This window comes from Dendrobates tinctorius, unplaced genomic scaffold (assembly GCF_039654945.1).
Source record: "Dendrobates tinctorius isolate UK_male_01 unplaced genomic scaffold, ASM3965494v1 ptg000103l, whole genome shotgun sequence".
In the NCBI taxonomy this organism is placed as follows: Eukaryota; Metazoa; Chordata; class Amphibia; order Anura; family Dendrobatidae; genus Dendrobates; species Dendrobates tinctorius.
The window spans coordinates 19,473,651-19,492,230 of record NW_027361771.1 but is presented as its reverse complement, the minus strand read 5'-3'; the positions used below and the strand labels follow the sequence as shown (position 1 = coordinate 19,492,230).

General features: G+C 43.4%; 1 protein-coding gene across 2 annotated transcripts in view; it reads right to left on the bottom strand.

The window, feature by feature from the left end:
- MMD (monocyte to macrophage differentiation associated) overlaps nt 1-18,580 on the bottom strand; it is a 56,191-nt gene that overhangs the window by 22,308 nt on the left and 15,303 nt on the right. For both annotated transcript variants that reach the window (XM_073588113.1, XM_073588112.1), the window contains exon 2: nt 8,466-8,547. In XM_073588113.1, the coding sequence (XP_073444214.1) occupies nt 8,466-8,547 (82 nt within the window). The remainder of the gene's footprint in view (nt 1-8,465; nt 8,548-18,580) is intronic.

The following is an 18,580-nucleotide window of genomic DNA, read 5'->3' as shown; positions in this document are numbered from 1 at the left end:
AACTGTGTACCTACCCCAACAGTTAACACTTCAGTTGTCATCTTTGGTCCAAATTACTGACAGAAGCAAATGATGGCTGTTTGCTGGGTGGGTACAACAAATAAATGCGTCTCACGGCGTTATCCTCTTTCTGGATCTATCTACTGCACACAGTCCTCATCATGAACCTCTGGCTGTCACGTCAGGTAAGAGCAGATATTTCATCTGTTTGCATTGGTAACGGCTGATGCTTGCAAATAATATTTCTTCTGATGCGCAGCATTTTTTGCAATGGTCAAACGCGACAATTTAATTCTCAGCTTAGTCAAATCTATAGGATTTAGTTCTCCGCCTGTAGCCTTGGCAAAGGCTCAAGACTACAGATAAACCTTCAACTTTGGAAGTACTTTAGATAATGAATTTCATGAAAAGTAATTTCCTAATATATATATATATATATATATATATATATATATATATATATATATATATATATATATATATATTTATTTATTTAATGGCAGATTATTCTTTTCTCTGACGAATTTTTCCAATAATAACCTTCACGGAAATATCTCTAGTAGATGCAGCTTCACTTTATAGTCCACTATGATATACAATTATTCTACTGTCCCAAAACATCTAAAATGAAAAAAGACCACATTACAATAGATTATAATTATGTTTTTTCTTCTATTAGAAATCATTTTTAGTTGCTTTACTTTTTCGTTTTCAAGCATTTTATAAGTACAAAATGGTGCAAAGTTGAACATTCCCGAAAGTAATCTGGAAAAGGGCAAAAGTAATATCTACTCGTGATTCATAGATTGGCCACTTGATACAGTCTTCTCATCAATACAGCAAGACTGCGATCTAGAACTACGTTGACGTCATCTGAAGCATTATATTTAGGATTACAACATATGACTGTGACTTGTGCAGCCTGATAAGCGACGGAGAGGATGAGCAGACACATCCACCTCTTTAATCAATCAATAGATGAGTCATTCTGGCTTCATGAAGGCAGATGTTACTTCAGTGGTCAGCTAATCCTCCTTATTTCTATTTCTCATGGGAAATTAGAATACCTGATGGATTCTTTCTTCAGTTAGTCCACGCTTTGTAACAGTAATTTTTCATGATAAGCGCAAAAAGCTACTCTGTAGTTTGTTGCTCAGAAGGAAGAAATGCTGTGCACAAAGAGCACTGTACGGGCGCAATAGAAAGTCTGTTTTCATACGTAAAGATCAATGGTGATGCCTTTCATAACTGATAGAGGACATGTCACTTGATAAAAAAAAAAAATTGAGATAAGGGCCCTGTAAAAATCTATAAGCTCCCCTGATTCTGCAGCTCTTTACCATTTTGCGCTGTGTCGCTCCATTGAAGAATTACTAATATTTGTCTCTTCTGGAGTACATCATGTGAAATTTCTGCTTATAATACAATAGGACGTTTCTTCAGCATGCTTTCATCCCTCCCTCCCAGACACTCACAGCTCAGCAGCTTATCTAATAATCCAGCAATCTCATATGCTGCTGAGCTGTAATTGGCAGTGTGTGGGAGGGAGGGGTGAAAGCACACACTCGCAAAGACTGAACAAATACCCTGTTGCATTACAAGCAGAGATTTCACATCATGCACTCCAGAAGAGACAAATATGAATCTATCTGCAATGGGGCCCATGCAGGGCAAAATGGTAAAGAGCGCAAAATCAGGGAAGGCATTTTACCCATTTTTTTCAGCAAGCGACAGGTCCTCTTGTTGCTTACAATCCATTTTCTCTATTGAAAGATCAGTCTACAGCTAGTCACAATCATTGGCTATTTAGCCACTGACAAGCTTAGAGGACATCTTATCACTTGAAAGAGACTGTTGCTTGAGAGAATCGAATCAACTAGGTTAGAGATCCACAACCTGTTGCTTCAGAGTCACAGGTCAGGAATCCACAACTTGTGGCTATAGAGTGGGCCCGTGATGTGTGACTCGCGGATGTCGGCCAGCTTAGCATCAGGTGTAGCAAACCGCTATTAAAGGGAATCTGTCACCTATTTTTTCGCATATAAAATGCGGTCACCGCCATCAGGGGTTTATCTACAGCATTCTGTAATACTACAGATAAGCTCCCAATGTAACCTGAAAGATAAGAAAAACGAGTTAGATTGTACTCAATCTGGGGCGGTCCGGATCGGATCCAATGGGTGTTGCAGTCTGGTCGGGCGCCTCTCATCTTCTAGCGATGACGTCCCCTTCCTTACTTCTGCTGCGGCTCTGGCGCAGGCGTACTGCTCTGCCCTGTTGAGGCTAGAGCAGAGTACTGCAGTGCGCAGGTGCCGGACCTCTTTGACCTGGTCCGGCGCCTGTACACTGAAGTGCTCTGCCCTCAACAGGGCAGAGCAGTACGCCTGCGCCGGAGCCACAACGGGGAGCAAAGAGGAGGAAGTCTTCGCTAGAAGATGGGAGGCGCTGGACCGGACCGTGACACCCATCGGACCTGGACCGCCCCTGGGTGAGTATAATCTAACTCGTTTTTCTGGCAAGATAGGAAACCCTGGAGCTTGGCATGATGCCTTGGCATGATTTCAGTTGAACAGCTTTGGCTGTCATTATACTGGTAATGGGGGCTCTGGGTGTCACTACAGTGAGTGAGGCAGGAGTTGCATGTGGCTCACAACCTTCTCTCAGAGCTGAATGTGGCTCTCAAGGTCAGAAAGTTTGGGGACCTTTGAACTAGGTTATTGCCCAACTTTCCTTGCCTAACATCATTGGCTGTTCAAATTTGTGGCCAGGGCTTCAAAATCTTATAGGTGCATGCATATAGGAAACTTCATTTTGTACAGTTCTGATTTTAGGATGAAATGTTACAATGTACAACACATATACAGCTGCAGGACATGTGGTGCAATTTATAACCATAAATTGGTATTACTACACTAAGTGGACCTACATTATGCTATGGATTCTTCTCTTTATTTCATTCGTTTTTTCCATCCTATCATTACCGATGTCTTACAAGGAAGATGGGGGAGACATCCACGTAACTCTGGAATTTTCCTTTAGCATACTGAAATGCTGTATATAGGCAGCAAATGAGTTTGTACGCTAATTATGGAGCGCTTTCAAGATATGAACTAAATGATGCGTGCAAGTTTTGTTCAATTATTTACAGGGAGAAGGAAACTTTTAGCAATAATGGCGAGGACTTGAAATGCTCAATGCAATTACTAAATGTTCCTGTTGGCAGTGGTGTGACCACACTAAAGATTTATGACCCTGTTTTTAATCTGTATGAAGCACAACAACAGTATAAAATGTTGGGAAAGGCAGAATTTGCCGCCTTTTACAGTATTTAGAGATATTTTCAGTTAATAAATCATAGAATAAATGCGAAACACCAAGCTGGTGACTGGAAAAGGAGGCTCCCATCGCCCACATGAGACCTCGGGTAACTGGATCACTTTTTATTTCAGAAGCCAAATGGACAACTGTGATCTAGTTGTACTGGAAACTGCTGCACAATGCATACTGCAAATCTGCAGAAAATCCTGAACGTGTGAACACAGCCTAAGGCCGGTTTCACATTAGCGCATTTTCAGCGCGCGCACGGCCGGGGGTAGCTCCGCCCCCGATCCGGCTCTCTGCCCGGCGTGCCCGCCCCTTGCTTGTAGCGCCGCCTCCTAGCGGACAGCGGCGCCTGCGATCGGCGCACCCTATCTTTAGCATACGGTGCGCAGATCGTGCGCAGGCCGTGCGCTAGTTGCGCTTTGACCTGCGCTGCGCACTTTTGACGGTGCGCCGTGCGCGCCAAAATCCGAAAAGTTTGATTTTGGCGCGCACGGCGCACCGTCAAAAGTGCGCAGCGCAGGTCAAAGCGCAACTAGCGCACGGCCTGCGCACGATCTGCGCACCCTATGCTAAAGATAGGGTGCGCCGATCGCAGGCGCCGCTGTCCGCTAGTAGGCGGCGCTACAAGCAAGGGGCGGGCACGCCGGGCAGAGAGCCGGCTCGGGGGCGGAGCTACCCCCGGCCGTGCGCGCGCTGAAAAAGCGCTAATGTGAAACCGGCCTTACCTATGTATAGCGATTGTCATGAACCAGTTCAGATGAAGTCACACATCATTTGAAGCAGTACTTAAAGACAGGTCACTTATTTTATTCTTCCTGCTCCAAGAATATTCCATTTCTTTTTTCGTTTGTGATCTGCCATATGGTTTCAGAGATATGGCTCTTTTTATTTAGTGTTACTTTTTACCAAGGGGGCGATGCTCACAGGGTAATTATGCAGAGCAGCCTAGAGGCACACCCAAGAGGATCCTGTGAGCCACACCCACAACAGAATAGCAGTTAATTAAAAACACCCATATCTGGAATGGTATGACAGATTGGAAGCAGCAGGAATAAAATAAGAGCAAAAAGTGGCCACTTTTGACATTGTGACACATCTTGTTTAAGGCTCCCCTACATGTTAGATAAAAGCTGAACCTACATATTTTGGCCAACCATCTAATGTGTATGGGTGTCTCAGGACTTTTCCCTTACTGATGATACCAAGGCAGTGAAGGATCCAGACATTAGAATACAATTTTGTCCAGAGGGGAGGTAAGCCACTTTCAGAGGGGTCTGGCTTAAGACAACATAAATGCAGAGTTCTCATGACATTGGTCCTAGTGTATGTGTATTTCAGCTAGGAAACCCCGATTGGTCCCAATAGTCACTTGGACTGATGTCCATGATGACAATCTCTGTACAGTACAATATGTCAGCGTTACACAGTAAGAATATGTTGACACTGTATAGAAGGATTATTTTGCATTCTCTGAATGCATAAGATACACGGAGTGAGATCTAGCTCAAAGTGTATGTTGTCTTTAAGTTGAAAAGTCAGCCATCCACTGAACCATGCCATCGCCCTTCACACAGAAATGCTTGGGAAACCTTCTGGTGAAGAGGACACACAAGAGCTAAGATCTAAACAAGCAAGTTTATTATTTCCTTGCAGGTCCTGGCTGGCCCCATGCCATATCTGCAGCAATAAAGTGCAGAAAACCATTTAGTACTCTTCACTTTTACAAGGTGACTGAAAATACTTATTTTATTTTTGTGAACAACCACATTACAGGTCATGTACCTCCTGAAGAAAGCAGTAAAACGCTACTCAATAAAATAATACTTGCTTGTGGAATATTTTCTAGCATCCACAGTCGCTACAGGACTCTCCAACGTCGACAAACAGGAATGGTGCGTGAGAAAAGCCTCCCAAAAAGAATCATAAACCTCAAGACAGTGGCTTAAGGCCTTATTCACACATCAGTATTTCTGATGAGTATTTGTATGCCAAAACCAGGAGTGACTCCAAAACACAGAACAGGTGTCAAGCTTTCATTTACAGATTTACTCCGATTGAATTTCAAAACCAGGAGTGGAACAAACACTGATGCAAAATACTGACGTGTGAGTAAGCCCTAACTGTCTATATCACCTCAAGGAAGTTCAGTGTGAACTCTGGTAGAAGAGATGATCAAATATGGTGAAATAGAGCAACCAAAAGTTGTGCTACAATAGGCAGGGCCATCTCCTTACTGGCGTATGGGGTCCGGAGAGGAGGGGTGCTCGGTCCGGGCCCCCCTCTCCACCGGGCCCAAGGGGCACGATTCGGCTGTTCAGTAACCGAGGATGCACGTTTAGTTGAAACCTATTGCCATGCAAGACCCGCTTCCTGCACTGCAATAGGAGCCGCCAGGCAGAGGCAGCAGCTGACATTGGAGCGCACTGTCATGCGCCGGCAACAAGCGCCTCAAAAGGTTGAGGAAGAGGACACAGTTGAACAGCGGACAGGCAAGGAGAAACTTTTTGTAGTGAAATCTGCAATACGGAAGGGCGGGAATGAGACATATGGTGGGGGGCAGGAATGAGACATATGGTGGGGGGGGGGGGGGGGGCAGGAATGAGACACATGGTGGCCAGGATGGGGGACATTATTACAGGAAGGTGCCAGGATGTAGGACATTATTACTGTAGGGGCTAATTAAGGGATATTATTGCTGTGGTGTATTTTATTTTTGACAAAACAGTTTTCAGTGAGGGGGAATGGAAGTCCTGTTACTTTTCCAGGGCGACACGGTCCCTTTTTTCCTTCATCTGGCGTGGTGTACAAGTTGAGGAAAAATTGGGGAATGTGCTCTAGATAACTTATTTTCTGCCGAAGAGTCCTGACTGAAAGAAATGATGGCGGTCTGCACTGGATGACTCAGAAGCAAAGCTAGGATGAATATCTTTAACTAGAGATGTCACTGGTAAGTCAATGTTACAGGTATACTTACACTATATAGTCTATACAGAGCTCCTGTGTATGTCACTGGTGATCCTTTTACTACCTGTACACCAACACTATACACAGAGCTCCTGTGCATAATGTCACTGGTGATCCCTGTATTACCTGTACACTGACACTACATACAGAGCTCCTGTGTATAATGTCACTGGTGATCACTGTATTACCTGTACACTAACACTGTATACTATGTACAGCGCTCCTGTGTATAATGTCACTGGTGATACCTGTATTACCTGTACACTGACACTACATACAGAGCTCCTGTGTATAATGTCACTGGTGATCACTGTATTACCTGCTCACTGACACTATATACAGAGCTCCTGTGTATAATGTCACTGGTGATCACTGTATTACCTGTTCACTGACACTATATACAGAGCTCCTGTGTATAATGTCACTGGTGATCACTGTATTACCTGTTCACTGACACTATATACAGAACTCCTGCGCGTCACCATATATTGTATTCTATATACAAAGCTCATGTGCATTATTTGAAATATGGTAATATTAGTATTGTGTTTTAATTATTAATAATCAGTATTGTAGTATTCAGTCACTATGTGGTGGTAATATGTGGTCTGGACATGGTCTGGTGATACTTGTCCCTTGTATAGGGTATTTTTGGTCATTTAACCCCTTCGTGACCGGGCCAATTTTTTAAATTTTGACCAATATCACTTTATGTGGTGACAACTCTGGAACGCTTCAACAAATCCCATTGATTTTGAGAATGTTTTTTCGTGGCACATTATAATTTATGATAGTGGTACATTTAGGTTGATATATTTTGTATTTATAAAAAAAAAAAAAAAAAATCAGAAACTTGACAAAAATGTAAAAAAAAAATTGCAATTTTCAAACTTTGAATGATTATCCCTTTAATCCAGATAGTCATACCACAGAAAAACATTTATAAATAACATTTCCCACATGTCTGCTTTACATCAGCACCATTTTTAAAATGCCAATTTTGTTAGCCTTTTAGGAGGTTTAAAAATGTAGCAGTAATTTTTCATTTTTTCAAGGAAATTTACAAAATTTATTTTTTTTTGAGGGACCTATCCAGGTTTGAAGTGACTTTAGGGGTGCTATATATTGGAAGACCCCAAATGTGATACCATTTTACAAACTGCACCCCCTGACATATTGAAAACTGCTGTCAGGTAGTTTATTAACCCTTCAGGTGATTTTCAGGAATTAATGCAAAGTGGTATAGCCGGAATGAAAAAGTGTTTGTTTACCACCTAAATGTCGCTAACTTCTGAACTGACCGCTATAGCCGGCAGACTCTAAGGCCGCTATTTGGCTATGAACTGCTATGGTAAACATCAAGACCACACAATCATGATCTCGGTGTGTCAATTAGATTGTGATACAGCAAGTTGTCAGATATAGTGGACAGCCGTCAGCTGCTGGATTGCCACCTGTATGGGAATGATATTCCCTTATATCTCAGGTCAGTATATATACGTATTGGCAGGAATGAAGGGGTTAAAAAAATGTATGTGACACATTCCCATAATGAAAAATATACCAAAACAAAAAAACGTATTGGGCTCGTTAACAAATATTTAATACGGTAGAGTAGAGTAGGGCGCTGCCCGAAGGGTCTACCATGTCGCTTAAAAAATCTTTTGGTCAAAAATAAAGCTGATGGCTATGTGTGTGACATGGTGTGCGATAGAACTGTTAATGTGTGATTGGTGAGGATGTGGTGCAGAAGGGGAGTTTTTTCCCCCAAGAGTGGGCGGTGGGAATGTGGAAGGTTCGCGGGGTGGAGGCAGAGTCTAAAGGGGGCCTGATAACTTTGCCAATAGGGGGACCTGAAATTACTGGTGGCAGCCCTGACACTAGGTTCTTTCTATCAAGGGCCTTAAACTAGGTGACAACAACTATGACGGTCATATGGATAATGGATGGAGGCAGTAGAACGTTTATCTTGCTTGAAGATCCAGCAAGTTGAGGAGCTGAGGAATCAGGAGTGCAGGTCCAGAAGATACATCAAAGCAATTTCTTAATATTTTTAGGTGGAAATATACTTTTCTACGATCTATCATGGGACAGAATAGGAAATGATAGTGATGTACATAGTCCAACTCTACATTTACTCTAAAATTCTCATAGATTTAATGACAATGTCCACTTACTGCATGTGTGTAGCAGTTGGCAGCATGTTCGTAGCAGGTCGGCTTATAGCGGCTGTTTGCCGGGGCTCTGTGGTTCATAAACCTAGGGAGAGAGGAGGAAGTCATTACAATCAAGGCTACAGGAATCAGGAGGTGCCGAGTTTTCTCTTCAAATCAATTATATCACTCTTATACGACAGAGAGTGAAGGCATCAATCTCAGCGCCACATGAAGCTGTTATATCGCTTCTAGTTTTGTGCAAAATTCGACATAAAAGAAAGTGATTTTTGTCAATTTTGAGTTAATGCTTTATTTTAGGCTTGCTTCTGGTGGTCCCCCACATTCCATGTATATTCCAGAATATCTGCTGTTTATCCAGTGATGGTCACAGAAACCATACAGATGACATTTACACATCTCATTTTTTAGAAATATAAAGGAAGTCTGACACATTGCTATCATGGGAATTATGATGCTAAAAAAAAAATAAAAAAAAAAATGAAATCCATTTTTAACTTGTTGCTATGACAACATATCGCTACACAGGCAATGACTGTAATTTTGGTCCTTTCAGTACTGAAGCACACCATAACATTTAGTGCTAGGCATAATGTCCTCTTCTAAATATAGGCAGCACAATCCATTATCCAAGGTGTTATTTTCCAGAATCCATTATCCGAGACGGCAGCAAGTAAACAGGCGCGCAGACCCTCGGAGACTATGTGCGCCACTGGTGTCTGCTGGAAACCTACGAATTCCAGAGGCACTGAAAATAAATTTAGGAGGCACTGGGAAGAAACATCATCCATCCTTATAGATACATCAGGAGCACTGACAGAAAAGCAAAAAAACACCCTGGGAAAAAATAAAGCTGCTGAAATTAGATTCAGTGTGAAATGAGCGTTGTGTAAAGCCTCGTTCAGTCCGTAAGCAAAAAGAGGTCTGAGAGTCAGCAGTGTTTGGTCAGTGCCAGATTTTACCATCAGTGTTCTGGGTCTGAGTGACAGCAGTGTTTGGTCAGTGCCAGATTTTACCATCAGTGTTCTGGATCAGAGTGACAGCAGTGTTTGGTCAGTGCCAGATTTTACCATCAGTGTTCTGGATCAGAGTGACAGCAGTGTTTGGTCAGTGCCAGATTTTACCATCAGTGTTCTGGATCTGAGTGACAGCAGTGTTTGGTCAGTGTCAGTTTTTACCATCAGTGTTCTGGATCGGAGTGTCAGCAGTGTTTGGTCAGTGTCAGTTTTTACCTTCAGTGTTCTGGATCTGAGTGACAGCAGTGTTTGGTCAGTGCCAGATTTTACCATCAGTGTTCTGGATCTGAGTGACAGCAGTGTTTGGTCAGTGTCAGTTTTTACCATCAGTGTTCTGGATCGGAGTGTCAGCAGTGTTTGGTCAGTCTCAGTTTTTACCATCAGTGTTCTGGATCTGAGTGACAGCAGTGTTTGGTCAGTGCCAGATTTTACCATCAGTGTTCTGGATCGGAGTGTCACCAGTGTTTGGTCAGTGCCAGATTTTACCATCAGTGTTCTGGATCAGAGTGACAGCAGTGTTTGGTCAGTGCCAGATTTTACCATCAGTGTTCTGGATCAGAGTGACAGCAGTGTTTGGTCAGTGCCAGATTTTACCATCAGTGTTCTGGATCTGAGTGACAGCAGTGTTTGGTCAGTGTCAGTTTTTACCATCAGTGTTCTGGATCGGAGTGTCAGCAGTGTTTGGTCAGTGTCAGTTTTTACCATCAGTGTTCTGGATCTGAGTGACAGCAGTATTCGGTCAGTGTCAGTTTTTACCATCAGCGTTCTGGATCTGAGTGACAGCAGTGTTTGGTCAGTGCCAGATTTTACCATCAGTGTTCTGGGTCTGAGTGACAGCAGTGTTTGGTCAATGTCAGTTTTTACCATCAGTGATTTAAAGAACTAAATGACAAAATGCAATGTTAATTACGGACAGCACATGGATGCCATCTGTGTGCTGCCCGTCATTTTCATGAACCATAGACTTGTCTTGGTAAATCTGATCCGTCACGGACATGTCTCCATGTTTTTTTTTACATATGAAAACCTAACACTAAATTGTACTGAAAAGAAAAGTAATTTTATTCTGATAAATGCTATCCAGAATGAGAAATCGTTTCAGTCCAATAATCGGACCTTCAGCAGCTCACAGACTGCCCAGGAGAAAACCGCTTGGTTGCAGGTAGCGCTGTGTTGTGTCTGTGGTGTCCATCGCAGTGAGGAATGGAGGGTGGAGAGTGCCAAGTTTTCATATCTACATCATTACGGGTTAGGAACCTACTTGAGCCCTTACCGTCCAGAAGTGCCGCGTTTTTGGACACACTGTCTGCAAAAAACATTGTGTCAATGGCCCCTTAGACTACAATGGGTATGTGTTATTAGTGTGAAAAGCTGGACAGGACACGTATGTGACTCTCTGATGTCGGACCTAATGATTAATATAGCTGTCCATTATATCACTCACAGGTGTTGTCACCAAGCTTACCAGAAGGTTGTAAACTGCAAATTGGCCCAATTAACCATTTGCATAGGAGCAGCCTCCTTCATGCTTAACGACGTACCATTAGGTCATGGAGCTGGAACGGGCTCTCAGAAGCTGAGCCCGCTCTATGTAACGCAGATGCCGGATATGTTACACAGCCAGCATCTGCCTCTAGCAGCTCATAACACTGCTGTTAACCCTAGAGTTAAGCGAATTTGTTCGGGTCCCTCCTTATTCGGCACGCTATAGCGCTTACTGAAAAAGCTACAGCGAGAAGCCGGATACATGGAGCGCTCCGGCTGATCAGCTCCACAGCTACATGTATCGCGGCTGTGTGACAGTCACTGCGCATGCATGGAGAGCCTGTGTGTTGGGAACAGCTGATCAGCCGCAGTGCTCCATGTATCCGGCTTCTCGCTGTAGCTTATTCAGTAACCGCTATGGCGTGCCGAATAAGCAGGGACCCGATCAAACTTGCTCAACTCTAGTTAACCCCTTAAAATTAACTGACAATCAATATAAACATATTGTTATTTGTACCATACTTTGTAAGGCTTTATGCACTCATCAATATTTTTGATCTCATCAATATTTGGGTTTCAAAACCAGAAGCGTCTCCAAAACACAGAACAGATGTCAATCTTTCAATTATAGTTTTCCTCTAAAAGTTCCACACGTGGCTTTAGTATACAAACACTGATGCAAAATATTGACCAAATACGGAAGTGTGAATAGAGCCCTAACACAGATGGAAGATTGCGGCACTGTAGTATGCAGTAGTTAGTGAGAGAGAGATTTCGTAGCAGCGTATCTATGAAAGTCTGATCTATCAATCAAAATATGCAACTGATAAACTTGTATGGAAAATATAAGAGGAAAAAATTAAATTCAAACCCGTGAAGATTGCGTTATTTTGGTCAACGCACCACCCACTCCTCCCAGTCATGTGACTTCAGCAGCCAATGACTGATCAGCTGCTCTGCCGATGTGGATGGCATGAACTAATAGGCCCAGTGATTGTATATTGCATACGTGACCACTGCAGCCAATCAGCAGAAGTAGCATCGGAGATTGGGCATCAATAAATAAACGCTTATTTTTAAACAAGAACAGGCCAATAAGCGTTAAAACTTATAAAATGGGAAACCTCTAATTCTGCAGTGAGCTATATACTGTGAAGCTAAACAATTTAACGTTTTCAATTCAATTGCAAAAGTATAAAAGATCTTTGAAGGGGGTCCATATCCTTTAGCACCTTTTTCAGTAGTTACAGCAAAGAGAATGTGATATATAAAGTTCTCGTTTCTCCTGCTTTTTAATGCTGCGGTAACGGACCTGAGGTGCGTTTTTTTTTTCAAGTCCGCAACATGTCAATTTGTCTAGCAATAAACGTGCTTTATTTGCGGATTTTCTCCATAGACTTAAATAAGATAAGAAAAATCAACAGATAAAAATTGCATGTGCATTCTTAGTGCATTCCTGTTTCGGAAAAAAACAAGTACCGTATATACTCGTTTATAAGGCTGGTTTCACACTTGTGTTTTTTTGCGCATAAATGCGCATGCGTTTTTTCCCCCTACACTTAACATGGGTGCGCATAGTCATGCGTTTGTATGCGCATGCATTTTTTTCGTAGTGTGCGCCTGGGCACACAAAACGCATGCTGTTGCATTTTTTGTGCGTCCGACCGGTTTAAAAAAAAAACGCATGCATACGCAATGCGCACAAAATTCACCCAAAAACGCATTATAGTCTATGGGAGCACTGACGTGCGCATGGTCATGCGCATGTCAGCGCAAAAAAAGCATGCTTTTTTTTAAAAAAAAAAAAACCATGCGCAAAAAACAAGAAAACGCATAACAAACGCATGATGAGTTTTTTTTATGCGCGTTTGCACTGCGCACGCACCACAAAAAAACGCAAGTGTGAAAGTAGCCTAAGCAGAGTTTTTCAGCACTTTTTTTGTGCTGAAAACACTCCCCCCGGCTTATACACAAGTCAATTGTCCCAGAAAGACAGTGGTGGAGGGGGAGCAGCAGGTCACAGACAGGAGCCGGTAGCTGCGGCTAAAGCCTGTGCCCGCTGCTAAAGAGAAATTAATGTTCATTTCTCTTTTAGCATGCACTTTTACGGCTGCAGCCGCCGGCTTCCAGCACACATCCTACTTACCTTGCCTACGCGCCCTCGCTGCATCTCGCTCCGGCGCGAGCAGCTCTTCCTGCAGAGTGAACACGTGGCCCCGCTCATTAAGGTAATGAATGTGCACGCCTCTCTACTCCCCATAGGCGTGGAGTGAATATTCATTACCTTAATGAGCGGGGCCACGTGATCGCTCGGGTGGATGAGCAGCTCGCGCCGGAACAAGATGCAGCGAGGGTGCGCAGGCAAGGTAAGGATGTTTTTTTTTTTTGTTTGTTTTATAGGAACAATGTATACAAGGATAGGGATGAGGGGACAATGCATACCAGGATAGGGATGAGGTGACAATGCATACCCGGCTTATACTTGAGTCAATAAGCTTACCCAGTTTTTCGTGGCAAAATTGAGTGCCTCGGCTTATACTCGGGTCGACTTATACGCGAGTACCTACGGTAATCCACACATGACTGTATCAATAAAATTTTGTCAAAGCCAAAAACCAGGAAATTTCCAAAAGTGGTTAAAAAAAATACCAAAAAGAGAAATACCACAGCAGAAAAAGAAAAAAAACAAAAAAACACAATAACGGAATTTTTTTTTTAAATAAAAAGCACTAAAAAATGCAATGAAAAACACAAGTAACCCAATTGGTGCAGAAAATCACAGCAATGTAACCTTTAAGACATGTTTCTTTCTAGTGCTTCAATTAAACACAGCATCATTGAACCTGGCAGCCCCTACTACTGAAAAGGATAATCAGTCAGGGGGATGCAATGGCTAACATGGTTGAGTTCACACGTGGTGTTTTTTTTTGCGTTTCCGCGGCGGTTTTAACCGCGAAAAAAAAAGCATCCCATGCATTCCTATGGGATTCCGCAATGCTATGCTAATGCTGCGGTTTTTACCGCGGCGGAATCGCGGCGATCCTGCACCCATAGGAATGCATTGTTCCGCTTACTTTTCGCATGTGGCTGTGCACACCATGAGAAAAGTAAGCAGAACATTTGTGGATGGTACCCACGGTCCGGAGGAGAGGAGACTGTCCTCCGGGCTTTGGGTACCATATCCCTGTAAAAAATAGAATTTAAAATAAGAAATATTGTTATTCTCACCTTCCGACGTCCCGCGCAGCCTTCCCGCCTCTCCACGCTCCCGTTCCCAGTAAGCCTTTGCGAAAATGCCCGCGATGACGTCCGTTCTCGCGGTCATTCGCGCCACGTCATCGTGAATTACCGCGAGACGTCATCGCGGGCATTTTCGCAAAGGATAACTGGGAACGGGAGCGTGGAGAGGCGGGAAGGCTGCGCGGGACGTCGGAAGGTAAGAATAACACCATTTTTTTTTTTTACATTTTATCTTTTACTACTGAGGCCGCATAGGCGGCCTCAGTAGTAAAAGGTTGGTCACACTTGTCAAACACTATGTTTGATGAGTGTGACCAACCTGTCAATCAGTTCTCCAAGCGATGTTACAGATTGCTTGGAAAACGCTAGCATTTTGCAAGCTAATTACGCTTGCAAAATGCTAGTTTTATCGCGGGAAAATCGCGGGAATTTAAAATGCGATTTTCCCGCGGAATGGAATTCCGGAACTCTCGCGGTAATTTCCGCGAGAGTTCCGCTACGTGTGAACCCAGCCAAAAGTTGGAGGGTGGTGACTACTGGTCAAAATTTTTGGACCATTATGTTTTTAGCAGTTAGGTGCACAAAAATTACGCAGTCTAATAGCAAATAATACAAATTTTGCTTGGTGATCATATTAAGTAGAAGCCCTCTCTTATGTATATTTAGCTGTGTCTTTTGGATAAGAAATATTTGCATAAGTCATCCTAAAGGCACAGCCTGAGGTCTACATTACCAAGTGAATTAATGCTGCACAGGAAGGCAGGTGCAGACAGATCACTCAGTGATCCAAAGACTGGAGGGATGTACCGAAAAAACTGGTCTAGACAATTAATAGTCCTGAAGACGTTGTCTCCTGTTGTATAAGGGTTTCTTCCATTCCACACAGTGTGGGCGATGATATAAAGGCAGGAGTACACAAGCCCAAAAATTTTCAATTACCTATTGTTATCCTACAGATGTACTTACAGATATAAGACGTACTGAGCACCTTTTAAAGATGCAATCTTTTACCTTCATTGAATCAATTGGCGCCATTTTGCCAAAAACAACTATGCGAAGAACATTCCTTATTACCTTAATAGCTTTTCTTTTATCCAATTAGTGCTTGTGTGGTGCACAGGAAAAGGCTTTTAATAATAGCAATACATATGTAGAAAAAATGGGAGGAGACACAGATTAGATATTAGAAAAAACTTTTTGACAGTTAGAGTGATCAATGAATGGAACAAGCTGCCACGAGAAGTGGTGAGTTCTCCTTCAATGGAAGTGTTCAAACAGAGGCTGGACAGACATCTGACTGGGATGATTTAGTGAATCCTGCTTTGAGCAGGGGGTTGGACCAGATGGCCCAGGAGGTCCCTTCCAACTCTGCGATTCTATGATGATTCTAAAACTAGTCCCTATACAGAAATGATAGGGGCTGATACAGCCGAGTGTTTATGCCTACAAACTGGCGTAAAACGCTTTTGAAAAGCTGTGGAAACATTTAGCGACTTGAAATTTTCACGCCAGTCCAGACCAACTTCGTCAAAGTGGCAGAGCGTGGGACGTATCAGCGCCCACCCAATTCACGAAAACTTTAGTGTGGTAATGTGGCGCCCCCAGGAGTATGGTCGCCACACTGGCTTTGCCTTCCTCCAGGGGAGGGTAATGCCAGGCTTGGAAGCAGTGATGGGTCTCTCCAGCAGTTAACCTATTGCATGCAACACAGTTCCACTCTGCAGCCACCAGGGGGAACTCTGAACCAAGGTTGAGGAGCAGAGTACTCTCTGAGGGTCAGGAGAAAGGAGTAGTCAGATAGTGTGAGGAGGTCCACGTGGGCAGACGTGTGGAGCGGGGTGGAGGTTGAGCTCCGGGAGGAGAGCTCCCTCACCGCTAGAGCGCAAAGACTGGAGCCTGGTCTCCACGGTGGTACGGATACTAACGGTCCTGCCACAGATACCAGACGAGTAGGAGGCTGTAAATGCCCTGCTCTCACCAAAGACTTGGGACACAACAGCAATTGAATAGAGAGCCAGAACTCAGGAGAGGAGTCCCCGAGAGAGGCTACAGCTGTCTGTCATACAAGTAAAGTTCTAGGAACATCTGAAGAGAGGCATTCCAGAGCAACTACCAGTACTGGAGTGCTTCACACTACAAAGAGCTAGGAAGGAGACTGCACAGCCCTTCTGCTGAGAGAGAATCCTGATCTGCTTCCAGGCTAACCTGCTCCAATACCATCTGTAATCAGGACTCTGGGCTGCATATACTCAGTAAAGGTACAGAAACTACAACCGCTGTATCTTGTCTGTTCCCTACGCTTTTGGCACTGCTACATCCCCGTACCAGCTACATCTACACTGCCCTGGGACTACAGCTCCACCTGTGGGGAGCTTTACCATCTAAGCTGCACATACCATCAGTCCCAGCAGATCTGTATGCAGCGTTGGCCTAACACCATATTTGCCAAACACCACGGGTGGCGTCACGAACTATTCTACCATTAACTACATCTCCCCATTGCTTGGGCGCCCAGGGCCATGGACCAGGTCACCGCTGCTGTGACACATCCCCCTGACACCGGCCCGGTACCGAGTACCCCACAGCCCTGGGAGGGCGACCCAGTAACTCACGCCAAAAATGATATTTCAGTCCCCAACTGGGGCAACATTTCTGTCGAGGTGTATACCGAATTAATTCAATAGCATGTGACTATTAATGTATTTGGTGCATTCTACTCTAAAACACCCCTTCATTAAGACTGGCGTGTACTTAGGGACCCTAAGTCTTTAAAGCAAAAAGAAGCCATGTAACCAATGCTCAATCACCAAGTAAAACATTAAACCGCACATTAAATCTTAATCATCAAAAAGGTTGAAGTTGAAAATCTTTACTAATAGAAATTTGGTTGTTTGTTGATGGTATACACATGAAATAGATCACTCTGCTTGTAGTGACTATATAATATATGAGACTCACTTATTGCATTGAAGAACTGAAATAAATACAACTTTTTGATGATATTCTAATATTTTGTGAGACGCACCTGTACATTGAGGAGACCTGTTAGATACACATACATCACTCTCCATGACACCAAATACTCAGTCCATTTTTGGCATAGTGATCCCCTGCTCTCCGACCAACAATGTAGCCTAAAAAAGGACCAGAAAATGTGCAGCAGCAAATCAAAAGCTGATAAAACTTGGGAAGACTGACTTAAGAGCAACAAGTGCTATTTCACCTACCTGCACAAGACGACATAAAATAATTGTATTCTCAGGACCGTGGAGTCTGCGTCAATATTGGTGGAGTCGGTATAAAATGGACAATATATAATAAATTCAGTACAGTCGTACAATGCAGTCTGTGAGGTAAATGTTTGCAAAATAATTTGGGAAAGTTATGAAATGACCTATAAATGTCTGTTCTGTTCCTGACCTAAGCATCTCAGCTTTTGGTTGAGATGAATCTGTGCTGCACATTATGTACATGCTCAGTAGTGAGGTAACGCTTGGAGTCATGGTCAGGGAAATTGAGGAGTCAGAGTCGGTGGTTTGGCTTACCGACTCCACAGCCCTGTTTTCTACCTATCTGCAGGCATATCTACTGGGGTTTCAATTTTAGCTGCCAGAGGGGGGTGGAAAAATAGACTAGGGAGTTTTTGGGCCTATTTTTTTATTTCTTAGACAGAAAATGAGACTGACATTGGCCGCTGTGGTTACTGGCAGATGCAGGCTTTGTAATATAGCATCGGATGGAGCAGGCTCAGCTCTTGAGCCCGGTCCACACACCCTGACCTGCTCCACGCAACATTATCGAGGTTGATCTTTTTAGGTGGCGATCTCAGGGGCCGGCTCTTTGCCTCCTCACGAGAGATACTGCAGAATATGTCATGGAAGAAGCGGCCGTGGAGAGGAACTACACATAGTACATATACAGTATTCCCATTCTTCAACAGGTAGCAAGATTCACATCCAAATTATATGAATGCAAAGCATGGCGGCTTACTGGACTTTACCTTATTTTCTGGAAATGCAAATTAGAGATGCTATGAACGGATTTACAATCAGCACACCCTGCAGCTTTCCATCCCTATCAGTGGGTTATGGCACTCAAAGTACTGGTTCTGGATGACATGTAGGCTGCAAAAAAGCCCATAAAGCTTGGAAATGTAGATGGACCATACTAGAGACTTTGGATTTTACAGAGGGTATTTTGTCCCAGCAGCCAAATCTGTGGGGACATTTCCAACTGACAAGGAGTCACGTGTCATTTCATCAGTAAATGTCCAGGAGGAATAATAGAGGAACACTACTTGGAGTTCTAAAAATACTATCACAGATGTAGCAAACCATAATTTGACATCGTTGGGCCATCGGTTCCTCTAAGTCTAGG